Source organism: Molothrus aeneus, chromosome Z (genome assembly GCF_037042795.1).
Source record: "Molothrus aeneus isolate 106 chromosome Z, BPBGC_Maene_1.0, whole genome shotgun sequence".
In the NCBI taxonomy this organism is placed as follows: Eukaryota; Metazoa; Chordata; class Aves; order Passeriformes; family Icteridae; genus Molothrus; species Molothrus aeneus.
The window spans coordinates 60,888,513-60,908,352 of record NC_089680.1 but is presented as its reverse complement, the minus strand read 5'-3'; the positions used below and the strand labels follow the sequence as shown (position 1 = coordinate 60,908,352).

At 38.1% G+C, this 19,840-nt stretch overlaps 1 protein-coding gene across 2 annotated transcripts in view; it reads left to right on the top strand.

Annotated features, from left to right (window-relative positions):
* PCSK5 (proprotein convertase subtilisin/kexin type 5) overlaps nucleotides 1-19,840 on the top strand; it is a 227,494-nt gene that overhangs the window by 74,814 nt on the left and 132,840 nt on the right. For both annotated transcript variants that reach the window (XM_066568788.1, XM_066568789.1), the window contains exon 6: nucleotides 17,134-17,222. In XM_066568788.1, the coding sequence (XP_066424885.1) occupies nucleotides 17,134-17,222 (89 nt within the window). The remainder of the gene's footprint in view (nucleotides 1-17,133; nucleotides 17,223-19,840) is intronic.

The window sequence follows — 19,840 nt, the reverse complement described above, 5'->3', positions numbered from 1 at the left end:
CTTTCACTGCCCAGCTTCCAAGATTCTGCAGTGAAATGTGGGTGATAGGAGAGCAGAAGCTGTTCTGTACTGAGCTTTGTCAGTGTTATCAGGAGGTACAGTGTCAGTGTAGAGTCAGCTTTTGGACACCAAGGATACATGAAGCATGTTTTCAGTGCAAGATTATTTGGCAGCCTAAGCTCTTCTAAGGACTTAGAGGCTCAATGTTTCCAGTTGGCAGACGCACAAAGCGTGGTAATCAGCAGCTAACTACCTTCAGTGTTTGCTGCTCTTGCCTTTTTTCCTAGTTGTCCCTAGACTAAACAAAGAGTTAAACTACTGCATGGTTACTGAAAACCATTACTAATAGCCTGTCTATATTTTTTGTATCTAAAATACCTTCAGAAATTGGGGCAGGAATTCAGATTGTCCAGCATACATGGCCATTTGGCACTAGATACTCAAGTTGTGTCAGAAGTCAAGCTAAACACAAGCAGAGTACATTCTGAAAGCCATGCACTACAAAGAATTCATAATGTGTAGATCAGTTTCGTTGATTCCTGCTTCCTGCAGTAGCAACTGGACAAACAAAATTGCTTTATAGGGATTTGTGGTTTTCAATGAAGGTGGGATGTACAAATGCGCTGTCATTTTCATGATGATGTAGTTTATTCTGCCTCATTTTATAATCCAACTTTAAGGGATGGAATGATAAAGAGCAAAAGGAATTGCTATAAAAATAAACAGGTGTCTGGGCGGCTCTGCATGCAGCTGTGAAACATCAGAGTATTGGATCTGTGTGCTAGCTTTTCACTTTTAATTAGAGTGACGACTTTCTGTTGCTGAGACTTATTGGTGAGTGAAAAGGGGCAAGAAAAAGTTAACTGTAGATTACTTTAGTGTGAGTACCAGAGTGGCACTTTCTAAAATTACATTTTGGAAGTTCTATGTTAAATCTTCTACTAGCTAAGGAGAACAGGAGGGTAGGAAGAAACATTAGACTAGTATTTCAAGGCTTGTAGTCAAAATGGGTGGGATGATAGTTTCTTTAACTACTATGGTATGTAGGCATACTGCCAAAAGTTTCCTTTGGTTTCTACAAATTGCCAGCAAATCACAAAGCTTCTAAATGGTACAGACTTACACTAGAGTTTCCTTTTGCTCAGAGGCAGTCAGCTGTGGATGAAGTAATTTGTGCTATGCAAGGCATCTTGTTTTGGTTTACTGCTTTATTCTTTTTTCTGTTATTCCACTGCTATTTGTTATCATCTATGTTTATAAAACTAGGCATTATCAGTCTCAGGTCCATAACAGAATGCAAATGGGATCACTGAAATGGTACTGTTCTTATTGTAGAGCCTCAGGAATAAAACAGAAATGTTCATAGTATTTTTTGATTTTGATCAAACAAAAATTACTTCTTCTGTTTCATAAGAAGTTTCTTAGGGATCCTATTTCAAAGCTTAGGTTTTACTATGGTGATGGGTACTTTTATAAAACAGAGGGACTTCTAAAGAAACTCCTTTAAATAATATCAGTTGACTTTAATGCAGTTCTTATTAAACTTACATAAGAAAAAGTAAAAGTGAGCTGTTATTTCTGTTTTGGAGATACTGAGTCACACTTTGGATGCCTCTTCAACATTTTTCAATGATGCATCCCACTACATAAATAATTTATTTCAATAACCTCCTAAATTGCTTTTTAATGAGTGTAAGATTTTTGAGAGACAACAATTCTTGTCATTCAAAAGTTATTAGAAACAGAATCTCTTATGTCTAAACTTTGCAATATGGGGAACTTCACAGCATTTCTCACAAACAAAAAATTGATGAGTTGGTGAGTGTCCTGTTTGATCCAACACACTGGCATTGTTTTGCCATGGCATCCATTATGATTCATTATTACTTCCATTTGCCAGTCACATTAACATAAATGCCCAATAAGACACCAAAATCTTAATTTTCCTCACAGAGTGACAGACTGCTGGTTTATACTCTCTGCTTAGGGTGAAGGCCTGTAGTACCTCCAGAGTCATTTAATCATATTGGATACAAGATACTTGACAGGCAGATCATCTTCTGTTTCTGCCTGGATAGTCAATAGAAGAAAATTGAAAAGCTTTATTGCCTACTGTGACATTCTTCAGTGCAGATACCTGAAGTGAGCACAGCAAACACAGAGAGCCTCAAGTCTCTCACTGGTTGCTTGAAAGATCATTTCAAAAGGTTCCACAGCAGCAGCGTGACAGAAAGGAATGCTAACGACTGGGAGTATCTTTCTATGTAGTTTGAGTGCTGGTATACACCTGTTGCTATTGATTTTAAATTTGCTGTATTGTGTCCTGCAGACAAAGCAGAAGGGAAGATAAACTGTAAGGAGAAGCACTGCTGTATCTTGTGCTTTCAGTTGGAGTAAGGTATCAGCTCTTAGGTAAAGGCTTTTTTTTCAGAGGGAATCTCATTTGTGTTTGGTATTCTTCTGTACCCTGACTTTTCAACATGATGTTCTCCTGCCACTAGAGGCTGAAAACCAAAAGCATGAAGTGGTGTTGTCAACTGGCTGAGTGCAGTCTGTTTAATGCCAGAAAAGCGTCTCTGATAGCACAGAAATACTCCTTAAGGGGGAGGTAATTAGGCTAGAGAATTCACTTAATGTGTATATGTGTTTCAGATAAACAGAATTAAATGCTTACACTGAGTCTGGTATTGTTGATTCCAGTACCAATGACTAAATGTCAGGTGTCTAGTGTATCTCAGTGTCACTGCAAATTTCATGGACTTCAGTTAGGATTGTTAGGAAACTGCAGATTTTGGATTGTTTTCTCTAACTGGTGACATGTTCATTTGTGAAAACCAGAATCTGAACCAAGCAGTCAGAGGTCATTGGTATAAAAGCTGCAGTCAGTGACTGCAATCCTGATTTATTGTGTTTTGGTTGTATTCTGATTCTAAACTCATTGCTGTTATGGCCACATCTTATTGTGCTGCAATTTTAGCAGATGTTAGTAGTGAAGTTCAGTCTGTTTCAGCTTACAGATTGAGATGCCACTTTTTGCAAGGAACATTGTTAGTGATTTGTCAGCTAATCTCCAAGTTACAATCTAGTGACCTGTCATGGTTTAGAAATGGTATTCCACAGTTTACTGTTCTCAATAAATACTAAAGACCTTGTGTCGCTCCTTTCACTTCTTCCTGCTCCCTTACAGTGGGGCTGGAGAGGAGAATTGGAGACACAGGAGGTGAAGATCATTGGCTGAGATAACAACAGTTTACTGGGAACAGCAAAGATATCAGAAGGCCAATAAGAGTGTGCAAGATAGGTGAGCAATCCACGTGTGATTGCTCACTGCGGAAACCAGCACCAGACCTCGCAGTTCTGTGAACCAGCAGTCCCACAAACAGCACCTCTTTGAACAACACTCCTCTCCCCTTCATGGCTCAAGGTGGTAATGGTGGCCTCATCCCTCCTGGCTGCTGCAAAAATTAACCCTCTCCTGGCCAGAACCAAGTCATGACCCAACCAAGTGCTATGATGGTGCATGGAGAATATCTTACTGCATGACACAATAGATCTTGCCAGTAGTTGTTGCTTGCTTGCCATAGTTAAATGTTCCAGGGTAAAATTGTAAAGATAAGGAAGATAAAATTTGCAGCTGGCAGAATTGTACTGTGATGAAGTATAATAATTTTACAGGTTCATTTGGAGCAATTTTTTCTTCACTTTCTGTTTTAACTGTTACTTAGAGTCTTTGGGTGATGTTATACAACTTGCTTATCCTTCAGATTGCTATACCTCAGGGGTAATCATCATGCATGCTTCATTTCTTCTCTCTCAGGGTTGAACTGAAAACATGTGGGTAGAATCTTTAAGCAGAAAACTTTATTTTCTTGAAAGGAAATTGTTGTAAAAACATGGAGCACAAATCGTTACTATATATTGCATTTGATAATGTTTTTCTTTTAATGCAAAACAGGTGTTTAACCTATGGGACAAGATGAGGTGTGCAATAAAACAGAACAGACAAAGTAACAGTTGATGTCTTGAAGTTCTCATGCTTTGCTATTTCAGAAGAAAATGTTTGTCCATTTAAAGTTTTCTGAAAGACTTGCTGGAAGCTGAGGACAATTAGCCAGGCTAGAGGAGGGGCACTCTCTCTTAAGTCAATTCACCTACCCATGGTAGGTACCCCTCATCACTGGTGTTCATGATCAGTCCTTGATGACAGCATTTCATATTCACAAGCCACAAAAAATTCATTTGACTACAAGCCTTGGTTAAGTAGCTTTTTGACCCAGGTTCCAGCTTCAGTAGTGGAAAATCTTATCATGAAGGTTTTATCAGACTGCCAAAAATTGTCCTTTTGTTAAACTCTTCTAATCTGCTCACTATGTTATCACACTGTGTTACATAGTCCTGTCTGACAACCATAAGTAGTATAATTTATAATTTTTGAGAGCCATAGAAAGAAAATTTTTGAGTAGTCATTGAAAGTGAGAGGAGTGAAACAGATGAATAAAGAAAACACAAATTCCACTAAAATTTCAGTTGAAATATGAAAAAATAGTCTTTTTTCTATACCCTGGTATCAGTCACTGAGCAGTATTGTTTACTGCTTAACTGGTGTTTGAGGAACAGTGCTCTTCCTTTTTATGATGTATAAGACTCTCATGGTCTCAAAACATTTAATCTCAACACTTAAGGAAAGACTTCTTTCTGTTTCTAATTACTGAAGTACCAGACAATGAGCTCACAAAGAAAATTAAGTTCTGAAGCATTATGCAACTGCTTCTAGCGCTTTTATGTAAATTACTGATCACAATGAGTCAGATATTCCTTTACAATTCAAAGTCAACAATAGGAGGGATACAAACTTTTCCGAATTCTTTTCTATCAAGAGTTAGATGTGAAAGGTTTTTTTCAGATGCTCTTTTTCCCAGAGTAGTTATTTCTTTTAAGTATGTGTCTGTATTTTGAGGGGAGAATTTGCAGCTACAGTAGGCTAGTGTTGATGTGGTAAAATGACAAACCACTTTCAAGTTGCATGCATGTATATGCATACATCTGAATAGAATTTGAGAGCACAAATACATTTTTTCTGTGCTTTCCACTTTTCAGACAATATAGGTATGGGAGAAGGTTAAAGAGTGGATCCATGTTGATCCATGGTCATTGATTTTGTCAGATGATTTCACAGTTAGTCAGCACAGTCAAAGGTAGTGCAAAATGTGGTTCATTGAGATTTTTCAGCTGGCAGTAGTATAGCATTGATTACCCTTCTAATGTTTGTGGCATCAAGGCTGACCTCTAATTATAGGTTTGATAAAGCAATTCTGAATCTAGTATCAAAAGCTTTTAAATGGAAGCATTTTATAAATATATTATTAATGGTTAAACTTTGGCAAAGTTATGATAGAAATGAATGTCTTAATGGCATTACTAGGGGTTTTTTATAAGAAATTTTCAGATGCTGCTTTTCTTTACAAATTTAAATATGTGCATTTATAAGGTTATTGCTGCTGGCAGGTTTATTTTTATAGCCTTGATTTATATTTCTGTGATTCTGTAATTTTTCTTAAAGATATGGTCAGATTATTAGCTCAGACATTTTATCCAGGTCAGATTTCTCTCTTGAAGACGAATTGTCTTTTTTCCTTTTCCTGAAGGAAAATAATCAATATAGAGAAATTCAGAAATAGAAGTAAAGGAATGCATATCACAGATGTAGATTGCACTGATGAGTATAACCTGGTTTTAAAATTACTTGTACTGCTATACAGATTCAAAGCAACCATCAAATATCTGGTGTTAGAAAACTGAGGAGACTATGGCTTGCTTACTTAGCCAAAATGTGTGATGGTGAGGCTGTTGGCTAGGTTTGTCAAGGAATGGCAAAGACAGTGTAGTGAGAAGGTATATTTTACTTCTCCTCTCAGCCCAAACGTATCTCCTGCACTTCTCTTCTTAAGACTCCATGAACATCAGATGAACAGCTGCTAACCTGTTCTGCACTGAAGTGAGTGTGAGAATTAGACTTCCAATGCTGAAACCCTTTTTCCAAGTAAAAGGAAACTTTAGTCCTGCTGAATTGATTACATAAGTTTCATTAAAAAGCAATTATCAGCACAGATAAAAGTAGGACTTGCATTTATTTCAGCATTTTCCCCATTCATCTTTGAAATGCATCTTTAAGGAGAAATAGAAGGTCCGTTTAATGCAGAACAGCATCAATTGAAATTTAGGATTAAGCACAGTACATATCTTGCACAGCGCAGTTAAAATTGCACTCAGAATTTAAGATGGGTAGGAAGTATGTCTCTGAGTTGGAGTATGTTGCAGATCCAGAGGTACATAATCTTAATTTCTTTAAAATTTTTTCACAGCAGTCATCCACTATGAAAAATGGATTATGCAGACTAGAAGAAGATCCATCCATGACCTGTGTGCACATCACTGTATTGTTCCTCCTTTTTTTGTTGTGACTTTGGTGTCCTTGCATGTGTCAGTAACTTCCTTGCATGAAAGAAAATTTTTCCTAAGACGGTTCCCCTGAACTGTTCGTGGGATCACCAGAGGCTTCCAGGACTTCTTTTCCTGCCAAGGACATCTAAGCATGAAACTCCAGATTTGCATTCTTGCATTCATAAGATATTTTTCATTTCTGCTTAGGTCTGATTTCAGTAGAACTGATGAAAAATATTTTTTAAGTATTTTTTTCTGTGTCATTGGGACTTCCATTACACAGAAGTGTGGAGATTTTAAGTAAAATGAGGTTGCTCAAGCACCTGAGATACCCTAAGATGATACAGATTGGTGTCAGTGTGGATGAAAAACATGAATCAGAATATATTATCAGTGACTGATAATATACTATCATACAAATCTTGTGAAACAGACATACAGAATGGAAGATATCTAAAACAGATTGTATTAGAATGTTCATAAGATATCTAAGTACAGAATGTAACAGAGCAGGCTCATGGCCATGAATTTAAGGTGATCAGTTCTTCATAATAAAAGGATCCAGAAAGACTGGACACAGTTTAAGACGGAAATCTTAAAGACAGAGGAGCAGACCACCCTATTAGGTGAGCCATCAGGGAAGAAAATTGGTGTTACAGGGAACTTTTGCAGGAACTCAGATTAAAAATTTTGATTTTATGGCCCTTGGAAGAAGGGGCAGACAACTCAGGAAGAATATAGTGATGTTAGGTCATGAAGAATGAAAACTAGAAAGGTGCAATCTCAACTAGAGGTCAATCTAGCTGCTGCTGTAAAAGATAATAGAAAATGTTGTAATAAATACATTAACAACAGAAAGAAGGCCAAGGAAAATCTCCATTCATTATTGGACCTGGCAGGAAATATCACCAACGATGAGGAAGAGGTTGAGGTAACTTAATGCTTTCTTTGCCTCAGTCTTTAACAGTAAAGACAACCAACCCTCTAAACTGGTGGACAGGGACAAAAAGCAGAGTAGACCTACTTCAATCTGGAACAAATTCATGAGAGACTGACTGTGCCACTTGGAGACTCACAAGTCTATGGGACAGAGTGGGATTCATCCAAACATACTGAGGAAGCTGTTGAAAGAGCTCTCTAAGCTGCTCTCCATTATTTGTCATCAGTCCTGGCTTACCAGGAAAATCATAGAGTGGAAGTTGGCCACTGTGACACCCATCCCCAAGAAGGGCCGTACGGAAGTTCCGAGGAACCACAGGCCTTTCAGCCTGACCTTGGTACCCAGCACAGATCATAAACAGATCATCTTGAGTGTAATCACACAGAACATAGAGGACAACCAAAGGATCAGGCCTAGGCAGCAGAGGTTTAGGAAAGATGAGTGAGATGAGTCCTGCTTGACTAACCTGATCTCCTTTTATGACCGACTGAATTGCTGAAGGGATGATGGAAAGGCTGTGGATGTTGTCTGCCTGGACTGCAACAAAACCTTTAATACTGTCTCCCATGTTATTCTTCTGTAAAAGCTGATAGCTCACAGCTTGGGCAGGTGCCCTCTTCACTGAGTTGAAAACCTGACTGGCTGTCCAGGCCCAGAATGTGGTGGTGAATGATGCTGCATCCAGTTGACATCTAGTCACTAGTGGTGCTCTCAGGGCTCTGTGTTAGGCTCAATCCTGTTCAATATCTTCATATCATAGCCTGTTCAATATTGTATATGATGATTTGGGAGAGGTAATGGATTGTAAAGTGGTACATTTGTGGGTGGTGCCAGGTTGGGAGCATGTTCATCTGCTGAAGGGCAGGCAGGCTCTGCAGAGGATTATGGACAAGATGTATTGATAAAGTGAGGCCAGCTGTGAGGTTCAACCAGGCCAAGTGCCAAGTCCTGCCCTTCGGTGACAGCACCCCCATGCACCATCACAGGCTGGGGACAGAGTGGCTGGAAAGTGGCCCAGGCAAAAGGACTGGGGGTGCTGGTTGACAGCCAGCTAAACATGAGCCAGAGTGTGGCCAGGTGGCCAAGAAGGCCAAGGGCATCCTGGCCTGTGTCAAGAATAGTGGCCAGCAGGACCAGGGAAGTGATTGTCCTCCTGTGCTTGACCCTGGTGATGCTGCTTCTGGAGTTCTATTTCCAATCTGGGCCCCTCACATGAAGAAAGACAATGAGGTGCTGGAATGTGTCCATAAAAGGGCAGCAGAGCTGATGGGGGGGGCTAGAGGCTAAGTCCCGCGAGGAGCTGCTGAGGGTGGGGGTATTTAGCCTGGAGAAAAGGGGGCTCAGGGGAGGCCTTATTGCTCTCCACTACTGCCTGAAAGGAGGTCATAGTAAGGTGGGGGTGGGCTTCTTCTCTGAGGCAACCAGCAACAGGATGAGAGGACATAGTCCCAAACTGCACCAGGGGAACTTCATGGTGGACATCAGAAAGAATTTCTGCACTGAAGGGGTTGTTAAACTTTGGAACAGACTGCCTAGAGGGGTGGTGGAGTCAGTTTCCCCAGAGGCATTCAAGAAAAAGCTGGGCGTGGCACAGAATGCCATGATCTAGTTTACATAGTGGTGATCAGTCAAAGGTTGACTTCACTTGTCCTGAAAGTCTTTTCCAACTTAAATTGTTCTGTGATTCTGTGAAAGAACATAGACATTGGTTTACGTCATGGTTCTATGTTTTGTATTTGTGACCAGAACAGTGTTGATAATGCATATTTTAGCTACTGCTGAGCTGAGCTTGCAGAGCACTAAGGTGTTCTCAGTTAGTCACACTGCCATCTCGTTCAAGGAGCCTGATCAGGGACAAGAGGCTCAAAAGTGGCACAGCTGGGACAACAGATTCCAGCTGGTCAGAGATAACCTGTGGCATGTAATAGTGTGCTCCGAACTAAAGCTGGGGAGGTTATTGCCAAAGTGTTGATGGGAGACAGTCTGCTTGTGGGACATGCTGAGTAATTGCCTATGGCTCACTTAATTGTGTTTTACTTCTTTTCTTTGCCTTTATTTATTGAACTATTTTTATCTAAAATGATAAGTTTTTCTCTCATCTGCTCTTTCAATTCTCCCACCAATCCCAATAGGAAGGAGGAAACAAGTGACTGGGTGCGACCCAGCTGTCTGCCAGGGTCAATATCTCAGCCTTTTAAAAATGTACTAGCCCTCAGGAGTTTAGCAACTAATAGCTTTGGAAGGCTTCTTTATGGCAACAGATATCTCAAGCATTATTCCTGCAAGCGCAGTTTCAGTGTTAAGTTGACCAAGGGATCTTTGGTAGTATAAGCTACATTTTGCATATGTAGTAGACACATTCTGGTATAAGGGTCCTACAGTCCAGGGAAATATTCAAACATGGAGCTGTTGCAGAGTTGCTGATCCCACAGTTGCTGTGCTGGTCCATTTGTCTTTGTAAAGCATCATATAACTGTCAGGGCAATGGAAGTGGAAGAAAAAAAAAAAAGAAAAGTAGAAAACCAACTTTACTCCTTTGAATCCTTTGACTCATATAATTTCAGGTATTACATGTAACAGCAGCAGAGGAAATTTGTCAGAGGAAGTTGTGGTGTCTACTGATATATAAGACACTTCAAATACATAGGAAACTATCTATCTCCAAAGCAGGCCAAGGACCCTGAAACCTTAGAAATCAACTTGGCAGCTATAGGAACAAATAGATGAAAATCTTAAACCAAGTAAATCTCATCACTTCGTTTCTTCATGCTCAATTAGGTTGCAGTATCAAGTCTTCTAATTCACAAAGCAAACATCTACCATAGGCAAGAATAATGTGGAAGAAAACATTCTTGCTTCTCATTGAAATATTCCTGCCTCTCACTTGCTTAAATGTTGCTATCTAGTTTGCATAGGGTTGCTAAGAAACTGCAGTCCAAAGTTTTACTCCTGGCTTTGTTTACAGAAGTTATATGGTGATTTGCTTACAGAACAAAGAAAATTGTGTAGAACTTAAATATTTGTTCTGAAAGTTTTTATTAAGATGTGGCTATTCTAATAGAGGTGTTTCCTTTAGTCTCAGATTTGCAGTTCAAGCTTTTGGTATCTCTTCAGTAGAATGAGAATGGAAGTCTCTTCTTACATCCAAAAAGTATTACTTTTTAAATACTTTAGATATTATAGTAAAAGTGATGAAATTAATGCAAGTGCAAAATCAAATTTGTGTGGTATAGTTAATCACTTTTTCTAAAAACAGATGACAAACTGCTTCACCTGTATCCATCTCAACCAAAGCTTTCTTACTGCACAGATATCATAGTGCAGCCAGTATATATTAACCTTTTCCAAGTATAAGAGTGTTCACTGTAGGTGGTAACTTTGGAATTTTCAGTAGCAACTTTCTAACAGGCTTTATTCATTGTGTCCAAGACTTTGTTTTCTAAGGATATCTTAGGTGGACTTTCCTTGGAATAGCAAATACATGGCATAGCCAAAATAATAATTCTGTCGTGTTCCAGTTCATACTCTAAAGCTTTCAAAGACTATTGAAAATTTTAATAGATCATTGACTTTGGATAGCCATATTCAGAAACACTGATAACAGTACATTAGTGAAAGAAGATATAAACCAGAAGATTAAATTAATAGGAACCATTCATAAAGCATACTAAGAGTTTCTGATTTGTGTAAATGAACATTGGGAGTGTCAGTAACTTGGTTTGCAATCTGAGGCCTTGTTCCTGAATTAGGATTAATTTTAGACTCAAAAGACAAAACCTGAAACTATGCTCATTATCCATATTTTTTTGTGAAGAATTACTGTGAGGCATCATTTTTCAAATCTCATCCTGAATATACATATGTCAGGTATATTCATTTTTCATATTTCATTTTCATTTTTCGTATTTCATTTTTGAGATGAACAAGGGTAAATTATAGTGAAGTAAAATATTGTTAAAATAGTATAGGAAGCTGTCTGCAAAGATTTTTTCTAATTTAATACACTTACTTTTATATCTTTCTTTACTTACATGAGAGTTTTTGTCAAGTCTTTCAAAAAAACTCTTAGAGGGGCAGCCATATACCCACCTTTATGCCTTCTTCTCCCCAGAGAAGCAAGATATTTCTTTTTTGTGGAGATACTGTGGATTTCAGCCAGAGATACCTGAAGTCCTGAATGACCCAATATAGGTTACTTTACTGCTGTCATCTTCTGGCAGTATTAATATGTGAGAGAGGGCTGGTACCCCAAAGAAGGAGGAGATGTACTGGGAAAGTGGTTTATTCTGTTTGTTATTTTTAGCAGATGCCTTGGGAAGTTTCAAGGATACTTTCATTGGGCAAGAGTAGAGTGTCACCCTGCTGTTATTCAAAGTTAAGCAAGTAATGTTATTAGGATACTGTAACATCTTCAATTCTAGGATTATGTTCTAGCCACTGAGACTGTTGTAGACTCAGAGAATTAGGAACAGAGAATTTAAATTTTGTGTTGAAGCAGTAATCCCAAGTATAAGGAATTAGCTAAATTAACTATTTTTAAAAAGTACTTCCATTATTTTCCTTGTATAAAAACACATTCCTGATTTTGTCCTTTTTCCCTCATTAAGATGCATAACGTAGTTGTTCCCCATACCATTTTGCTAGCCAAGATTTGAACTTGGGCTTTTTTTTTGTCCTTTTTTTTGCATGTCATGAGCAAAGTGATAAAGCTATCTAATCTCAGAGATTAAGAATGAGAAAAGTGTTGACAGATATTCAGTTCTTACCAAGTGTTTGTGCTACAGAATCACAGGATTAACTAGGTTAAAAGACCATCAAGTCCAATCTATGATCCATCACCAACTTGTCATGGTGGCACTGACTGCCACATCCGGTCTTTTCTTAAACACCTCCAAGGGCAGTGACTCCACCACCTCCCTGGGCAGCCCATTCCAATGCCCCATCACTCATTCTGTGAAGAAATTTTTCCTAAAGTCCAGCCTAAACCCTTCCTGGTGCATCTTAAGACTGTGTCTTCTTGCTGTTGCCTGGGAGAAGAAACCAACCCGATCTGCTACATCCTCCTTTCAGGGAGTTGTAGAGAGTGATAAGGTCTCCCCTGAGCCTCCTTTTCTTCTCTATTCTTTAAGCTGTACAAAAAGTGACTGCCAGAATTGCTTGTAACATCCTTGTTCTAGGATTTTTCACCCTTTCTACAGCCTCTCAACTAACCTGGTTGAGAGGTTATAAAAAGAATTGTCATTTGGTTATAAAAAGAACTTTTTGCTTATGTGGCAGGGGAATCTTGAAGTCTAAGAAGCCTCATATGCTTCAGTTTCAAAAGGAGACAAAGTAGTGCTTTTTGTTAGGTACATCTAGGTAGTCATATACTCTTCCAAGGTAATACTAGCCTTGATGTTACTGTTGAACAGGTTTAATTCCAGAGCACAGGAGCTGATCTGTGCAAGTTTTACTTGTGATTTGCTTTAGTGACTTAAGAGCAAGAGTTGGATTGCCCACCTTGAGAAGGTTACTGTACAGTTAGTATGAAATTCAGTATGAGAAAAAAAGCTCAGCTGAAAGTTTTGCTGTCCTGGTGAATGAACTGTTGTATTTCTTCTCACCAGTGTTTTTTCCTTCCTGAAAAGTGGCTGGATAAAAATTTTGTCTTGGATTAAAGTATATTAAGACTTCAGTAATTTTTTTTTAATTTTTCATACATTAGACTCTATACTTGGCTAAATATAAATTATTTACTGATTCTGTTTGATATTTTTTATTCTACATCTTACTTCATTAGCTCCATCAGACCATCTATTCATTGTTTGTTTTGAAAATAAAGAAAAAAGTCATATTTGTTTTATATGTTCAGTTAATTTTCCCACTCACAAAAATAACACTATAAAAGGCTAATGAAAGTGTAGAGGCATATTCCTTTCCTAGGCTTGCATCAGAACTTCACACTTGTGACAAATTAACTGCTAATAGTGAACAAATGCTGAGAGAGTGGCAAGTCAGCATTGCTGCTACCCATGCTGTTAAGTTCAAAATTTGTGTGTCTGACATGTGAAGTGTTCCATGTGTTTGTTTTAATGCTCTCATCTTTGATTTTGTGAGAAATAGATGAGATATTTTCAAGTTGTTCTAAAAGCAACTTCCCATAATCATGCAAAAAGTCATTAGCCCTGGGGACATTGACTGGAGATCTTCCAGTCCTGTGCTGCAACCACATTACAACACCGTGGTGCTGAGAAACAGTATCCTGCCTGTGATGACACCCAGGTCTTTGGCATTTTTCTTGATATCTCACATTGAAGATTTGTGTAACTTGTTTTTCATATTTACTCTGTCATCTTTCTCCACTGTTAATGTCCAAATATCTCTCCTTTGGGAAGTAGTTTTATTATTGCTGTTTTTCAGCTGTAGCAGATCATGTTCTAAAGGCAAAATATTTATATTTTGCTTGCCTATGCTTTTAATGTGTGACACTTCCTTTTTATGTCCTTACTCAGATGTACCTAGAAAATAATCTCAATCTTGTGTCAATTTGGAAAGTGTTTTCCACCCTCCAGATTATTAGAGAACATTTATAGATGAACAGCTCTAAAATAATATTTTTTCAGTGCTATATTAGACATTAGTCTGGGATGCAATAAAGTGCATTTCTGATGATTGCTGTTAAAACATGTTTTTTCTCCAGCCTTTATTACATTGTAACCCTCGAGATACCACACTTCCTGTTGAGGATTATATTGCAGTTTAGGAGACAACTTTAAAAACATTTGAATGTTTAAGTGAAGAAAAGTTTTGCAAAAATAAATTCCAGCTCAGGAATTTTCCTACAAATACCAATAGATACCCAAATTTCCATTCTTTCTCTTTCGATAGGATTGAAGTTGTTATAACATTTAAAATTCCTTTATTCCTATAATTTTCAATCTCCACCAACCACATAGTTTAGTTCATGTTACAGGTTACATCCCTGGGATTCTGCTCCAATTTATAATAATGACTAAGTTGGATTTTTATTTCTTACTCCTAATGTATTGTCTTTATGCGTAGGAAGTTTCCCTCTCTGAGAAAAAGGGCATCCCAAGACGGCACATCAAAGCACATACAACTGTACTCTAGAAATGTAGAAATACCTGCAGACATCAGCTTAGTGCATATAATTTATTAATAAATCATTCCCTGCCTGGTGAAAGGTATATGGCATATGGCTAAACTGCAGCTTCCCAGACAGAGACTGCATTGCCAAGAAATCCCTCATAGGTACCAAGTTTGGGAAGATGTGATGGGAGAAAGGTCTTTCAGTAGAGAAAGAGAGCAGAACTGATGTTGCGCACATTACTTGGCCATGGGGTAACCAGCTTGTTTGATGATACAGTGGAAATGTAATCTTTTTGACAGGGTCTGTTGGATGTTGCTTCCAAAGTAGCAGGTATCCATATATTCCATCTGGAGCCAAGGAGAAATTCCAGCTATTTGTTCCATTCTTCTCCATGTGTGGCTTTTATCCCTTCACTTTCTCTACCAAAAGACATTCCTCCCATCCTTCCCAAACTTGGTACCTATGAGGGATTTTTTGGCAATGCAGTCAGTCTCTTTCTGGGAGGTTACAGTTTAGCCACATGCCTTTTACCAGGCAGGTAATGATTTATTAATGAATTATATGCACTAAGCTGATGTCTGCAGGTATTTCTACATTTCTAAAGTATAATTGCATGTGCTTTGATGTTTGAGTGATAACACCTCAAAACTTGCATGTGACACCTAACAAAACCATAATAAAAAGAAGGGATATAACGTCTTGTAAAACTTCTTAAGACAGATCTTTTCATTTAAATATTAAGACATTCTTAAAAGGCATTACTTCAAACACTACTTAAAAGGCATTACTTCAAACTAGAGCTAGAAGACTATTTGCAAATACTTTAAAATAAAGAGGGATCTTCTCAAAACTTGTTTTCCTCTGTGATTTTTGAATTATTTACTTCAGGCTTTTCAAATTAATTCTATAAATGGGTAAGACATTTATTTGCCGATTAAAGGAAACTGTTTTTTTTTTCAAATTAAGCCGAATTAGGCTTTAAAATTAGTCTTCATATGACAAATAAACTTCAAATTTAGTCTTGAAAAATTCTCTGGTCAAGTTTGGTAACCAAATACTGAATTGTGACAGATCAATAGGAAATTAGTTGTGATAATATTATTGTGAAATCTTGAGCCACCTTTAGAATTAATCAGTTTCCAAATTTTCAGTTTGATTTCATGAATAAATTGCACTTTTCTCATAGGTTATGTATATATTACTTGTCAAATAAACTGAATTATAGTCTTTGACATTTTAGCAGTTTAGCATTGATCATTTATATTGCTTATTCTTTTGTTTCATCTCTTTTTTCCTAGTCCTATTTGTTGTTCTTGCTTTACATTAATCCATTCCAAATAAGTCATCTTAGTGTCTCCCATCTAAGTGTCTTAAAAGGATAAGGGCAAAAAATTAATAATAAAGAAATAAGGAATAATTCTACGCAAACAAGCTGTACCAAAGGACAGCAGCAGTGATTCTTGTCAGTAATATGAGCATCAACTTTAATTAAAAAGCACGTGTGTTCTCCAAATGTGTGTGCAAGCAAGTCTGTCAACAACCACCAGGAGAAGAGTGTCTGTGTACAAAACTGATCTCAGCCTCCTCTGAAGTGCTTGCTCTGTAGTTTTTATTTCTCCCTTTGACTTAAACTTCTTTCTTTTTGGCTACTCGACCCTTATATTATCTTTCTGTCTATGTCCTATCAAGTTCCCAACTCTTTTGCTGTGTGGGCTGGAACTCTATATCTCCTCTTCATAACACCTCTCTGAAGTTCCCTGCCTGCTGCATCTTGCTTGTGTCACATTTCTGCAGCGGAGCTGCTTAACTGCTCAAGAATTAGGGCATGACTTATTAGTAGAAAACACCCTGTGAAATCCATGTTAAAGGCAAGACCTGCAAATCATAAGGACAGCTTTCCTACCATGGGTACAATATGGATGGCCACCGTCACCTTGTGGAGTGCATGGAGCAGGGCTAGGCAAAGCATCCCACTGTGGCTTTACACAGTGGGGAAGGTGGTGAGCAGCCACTGAGCATCTCTTGTTTTCCTTCAGCAGCTTCTTGACATTGAACACTTGCAGCTTAGCTCTGCTTCCAGGCACAGAGCATACCTCTGATGTGACGGGTACTTCTGACATTTTTACTGCTCCCAGAGAGGCAAGTAGGCTTGCAGGGTTGGCCCAAGGCAGGACCAAGATGTGCCTTAGCTTTGAGCATACCTGGCATTACAGTCTTAGCCTCACCTCTAAACAGCAGTTGGTGCAACCTCATCTTCCTCATGGCATATTGTGCGTGGTAGAGGTTGGATGAGCATACGCATACCAACAATAGGAGTGGTTGTTAGAGAATTCTGGACAAACATTTTGTTTAAATTTAAGATTTTGTTCAAAATTGAGAACAAATATCTAAGGCTCCTTACTGTTGCTGTGAATTACTTATCATTGCTGTATGTCTTTATTACAAACTGTGTTTCCAGTAGGCATGACGAGTTTAAAGTGATGGTGATAATATTAAAACATGTTCAGAGGAATATTGTAACATGGGTATAAATTACTGTGAGGGGTTAAATAGTGCAATACGTGATGGGTAGTTGTTCATTTAGCACCTGAGGATAAGCAAAATCAAAGCCTTTAATCCCAGTGGTTTGTGCTTACTTGGAAAAATGTTTGTCTGACTGCAGGCATGGAACTCGTTGTGCTGGAGAAGTGGCAGCCACGGCAAACAACTCACACTGCACAGTAGGAATCGCCTTTAATGCCAAGATTGGAGGTATGTGAAACAATCTCCCACAGAAAAAAAATGTAACCAAAGAGCCATTTGTGCTAAATAGTACATTCAGACATTTCTCAACAAGAGAAGGAGATTTGTATGAGCAAGCCTCACTGTGTTAGCTGTAAAGCTCAGTTTAGAGTGGTTGTTCAATATCAGTACTGAAGGAGTTTGTCTGTGGTGGCCCTTCTGCAGTGCTCTCTGGAACACTGCCTCCCAGTACACATCAAAAAATAGAAAGTCAAACTTTTGATGAAAACATGACCCCAGAATTAGGACACTGGGGTTTTCTCACAGATTCAGAGCTCTTAAGCCATGAACTTTGACAAACCATAAGTAAAGGTACACATCAGTTATATTGCCTTACATATTGATCCCAAATGAAACACTCTCAAAACATAATGCATTTTTTTTTTGTCTGTGGTTGGTGAGAATTTTCTTTTGATCCCTGTGGGTGATAAGATTATTGCCAGAAAATCAATGTTTGATCACATATTTTTGTTCATTCAGCCAAGAAGTTTCAAGAATTTTCTGTGAATTCTTTTTCATTGGCTGTTGAATTAATGTCTTTAGCATAGTTTTATGACAGTGATTATCAAGATGTCATCTGCATGTCTCCTGGGATGTAGCCTGCCTGTAACAGATTGTAATACTTCTAGTGAAGTTTATTCTGAACTTTTTATAAAGTTGTGGGATTGGTATATTGGCTTTCAGCTGAAAGTCTCATAGCTCAAACTCATTAATTGTTGCCTTTCGAAATAGAGCCTAAAATAGAGCCCATCTGTGAAAACAGAAACATGTTTACCTATTTGTACACCAGAGGACAGTTCAAATATATGAGCGGGCAGAATTGAGACCATCTTTCCATTATTAAAAGTACTGCATCTATTCTCTGCTGGATCAGTACAAGTTTGATCCAAATCTCATGTGAGCACAGATACATTTCAAATTACCCAAAGCACACATCATCCTCATGTCACCTTTCTGTTTTCCTGCCGGGTAAACAAAATTAGGGTAGATAATGCCAGATCCAGGATAGGGTTACAGTGATGCAGAAAAAAAAATTCCCTTGAGGTGAAGAGCCTTCCTGCATAAAACTACCCTGTCAGAGTGGTTTAGAAAATCAGAACTGCTCAAGTGAGGAAGTTTGTGACAGATGAACAGGTTGTCTCATGTGAACATGGCATTTAACTGTGAACCAGCAGTTATGATATCAGATCTGTTGAGTTGTCAAACCAAAGTCAGAAGAGAGTTGGTGTACTGATGGAAATAAGAGATGTCTTCTGGAGAAGTTTCATTTTTGAGTAGAATAGTCACACAACCTGCAACAACTTTGACATGGCTTTGAAAAATTCTCCAGAAGTAACAGTGACTTCTTCATAGTTTATTAATTATTAAGCATTAGGAGCGTGCAATAATAATAAATATCCTCCAGGCATATTAGCTGACTCACATTCTTTTCTGAATATAGTGTAAAAACTGATTCAGATGGATGCCGTATACAGGTAACAGAAACAGTAAAGACTAGATATTTGTGCCTTTTTATTATTTATTCCTAAAAGAAAGCTGGAAATTAGTAACAGTATATAAAACCTCACTTGCCACCTTTTAAAAGGATCAGCATTTGGAAATAAGACTTCGGGAAGCTCAACAAATAATCTGCAGAAAATCAGAGTTAAGAGGAAGTTCCAGGGAAGATAGGTTAAGCTTCCTCTTCCACTAAGTGAATAGGTTTGAGAGCCTTGCTGCTGCTGACCTCTACTTGGTATGCCACATTCCTTTCCTTCAGAGCAGCCATAACTACTCGTGTGAATATACTGTGGTTGTGTCAGCTCACTTGTTTCCCAGGGATTTAAAGGCCCTCTTGGGGTATTTTTGGAGAAGAAGCTAGCGTTGAGGTAAAGCAATTACATTCTTATATAGAGGAGCACCTGCTGACAATGATGTTGGATTTGCTCCACCAAGTATCTTTTACTTCAAACCAGAAAGCATTTCTGAACACATAAGGGATACTAATGTATCAAGCAGAAGGAAAAAAAATCTGTCCCATCAATATGCCATAAAATACTGGCAGTTGAACAAATCCAGTTAATGATGTTTCTGATGCTGAGTTGTTAACAAGATATCCATTAATAATGCTAATTTTCTTCTAAATGTGTTTGTACTCCTTGTCTCGTTTCCAAATATTTAAGAACATCTGATGACCAAGTTTCTAGGAAAGTCTGAGCCTTATTTTAAAATGGCGTAAGTGGAGCTGTAACTTGTAGAAAAGAAAATTTTAGTAAAATTGCAATCGGAGTCTTTAGTTTTTTTACAGGTTATGACAAGTTTCTTATAAAAAAATATACAGGTTTCTGTGTAGCAAAGCTACAGATCCCACTCACTAAAAGACAAACCAGTTCACCGAAGGGATGGATCTTCTTTTTTAGATTTAAACTCTGAAATAATCACGCAAAACAAATTACCACATACAGAGCTTTTTATAGGAAGGCTTGGCTAGTTTGCTGTTATTATTGCAAACTGATTGTGGAAGTTGTAAAACATCTGTGGGGATTTGGGTGCTTAGTTACTTGGCGGGGCTCAAGTACTGATGGGAAAACAGTTACACTGAATTATGG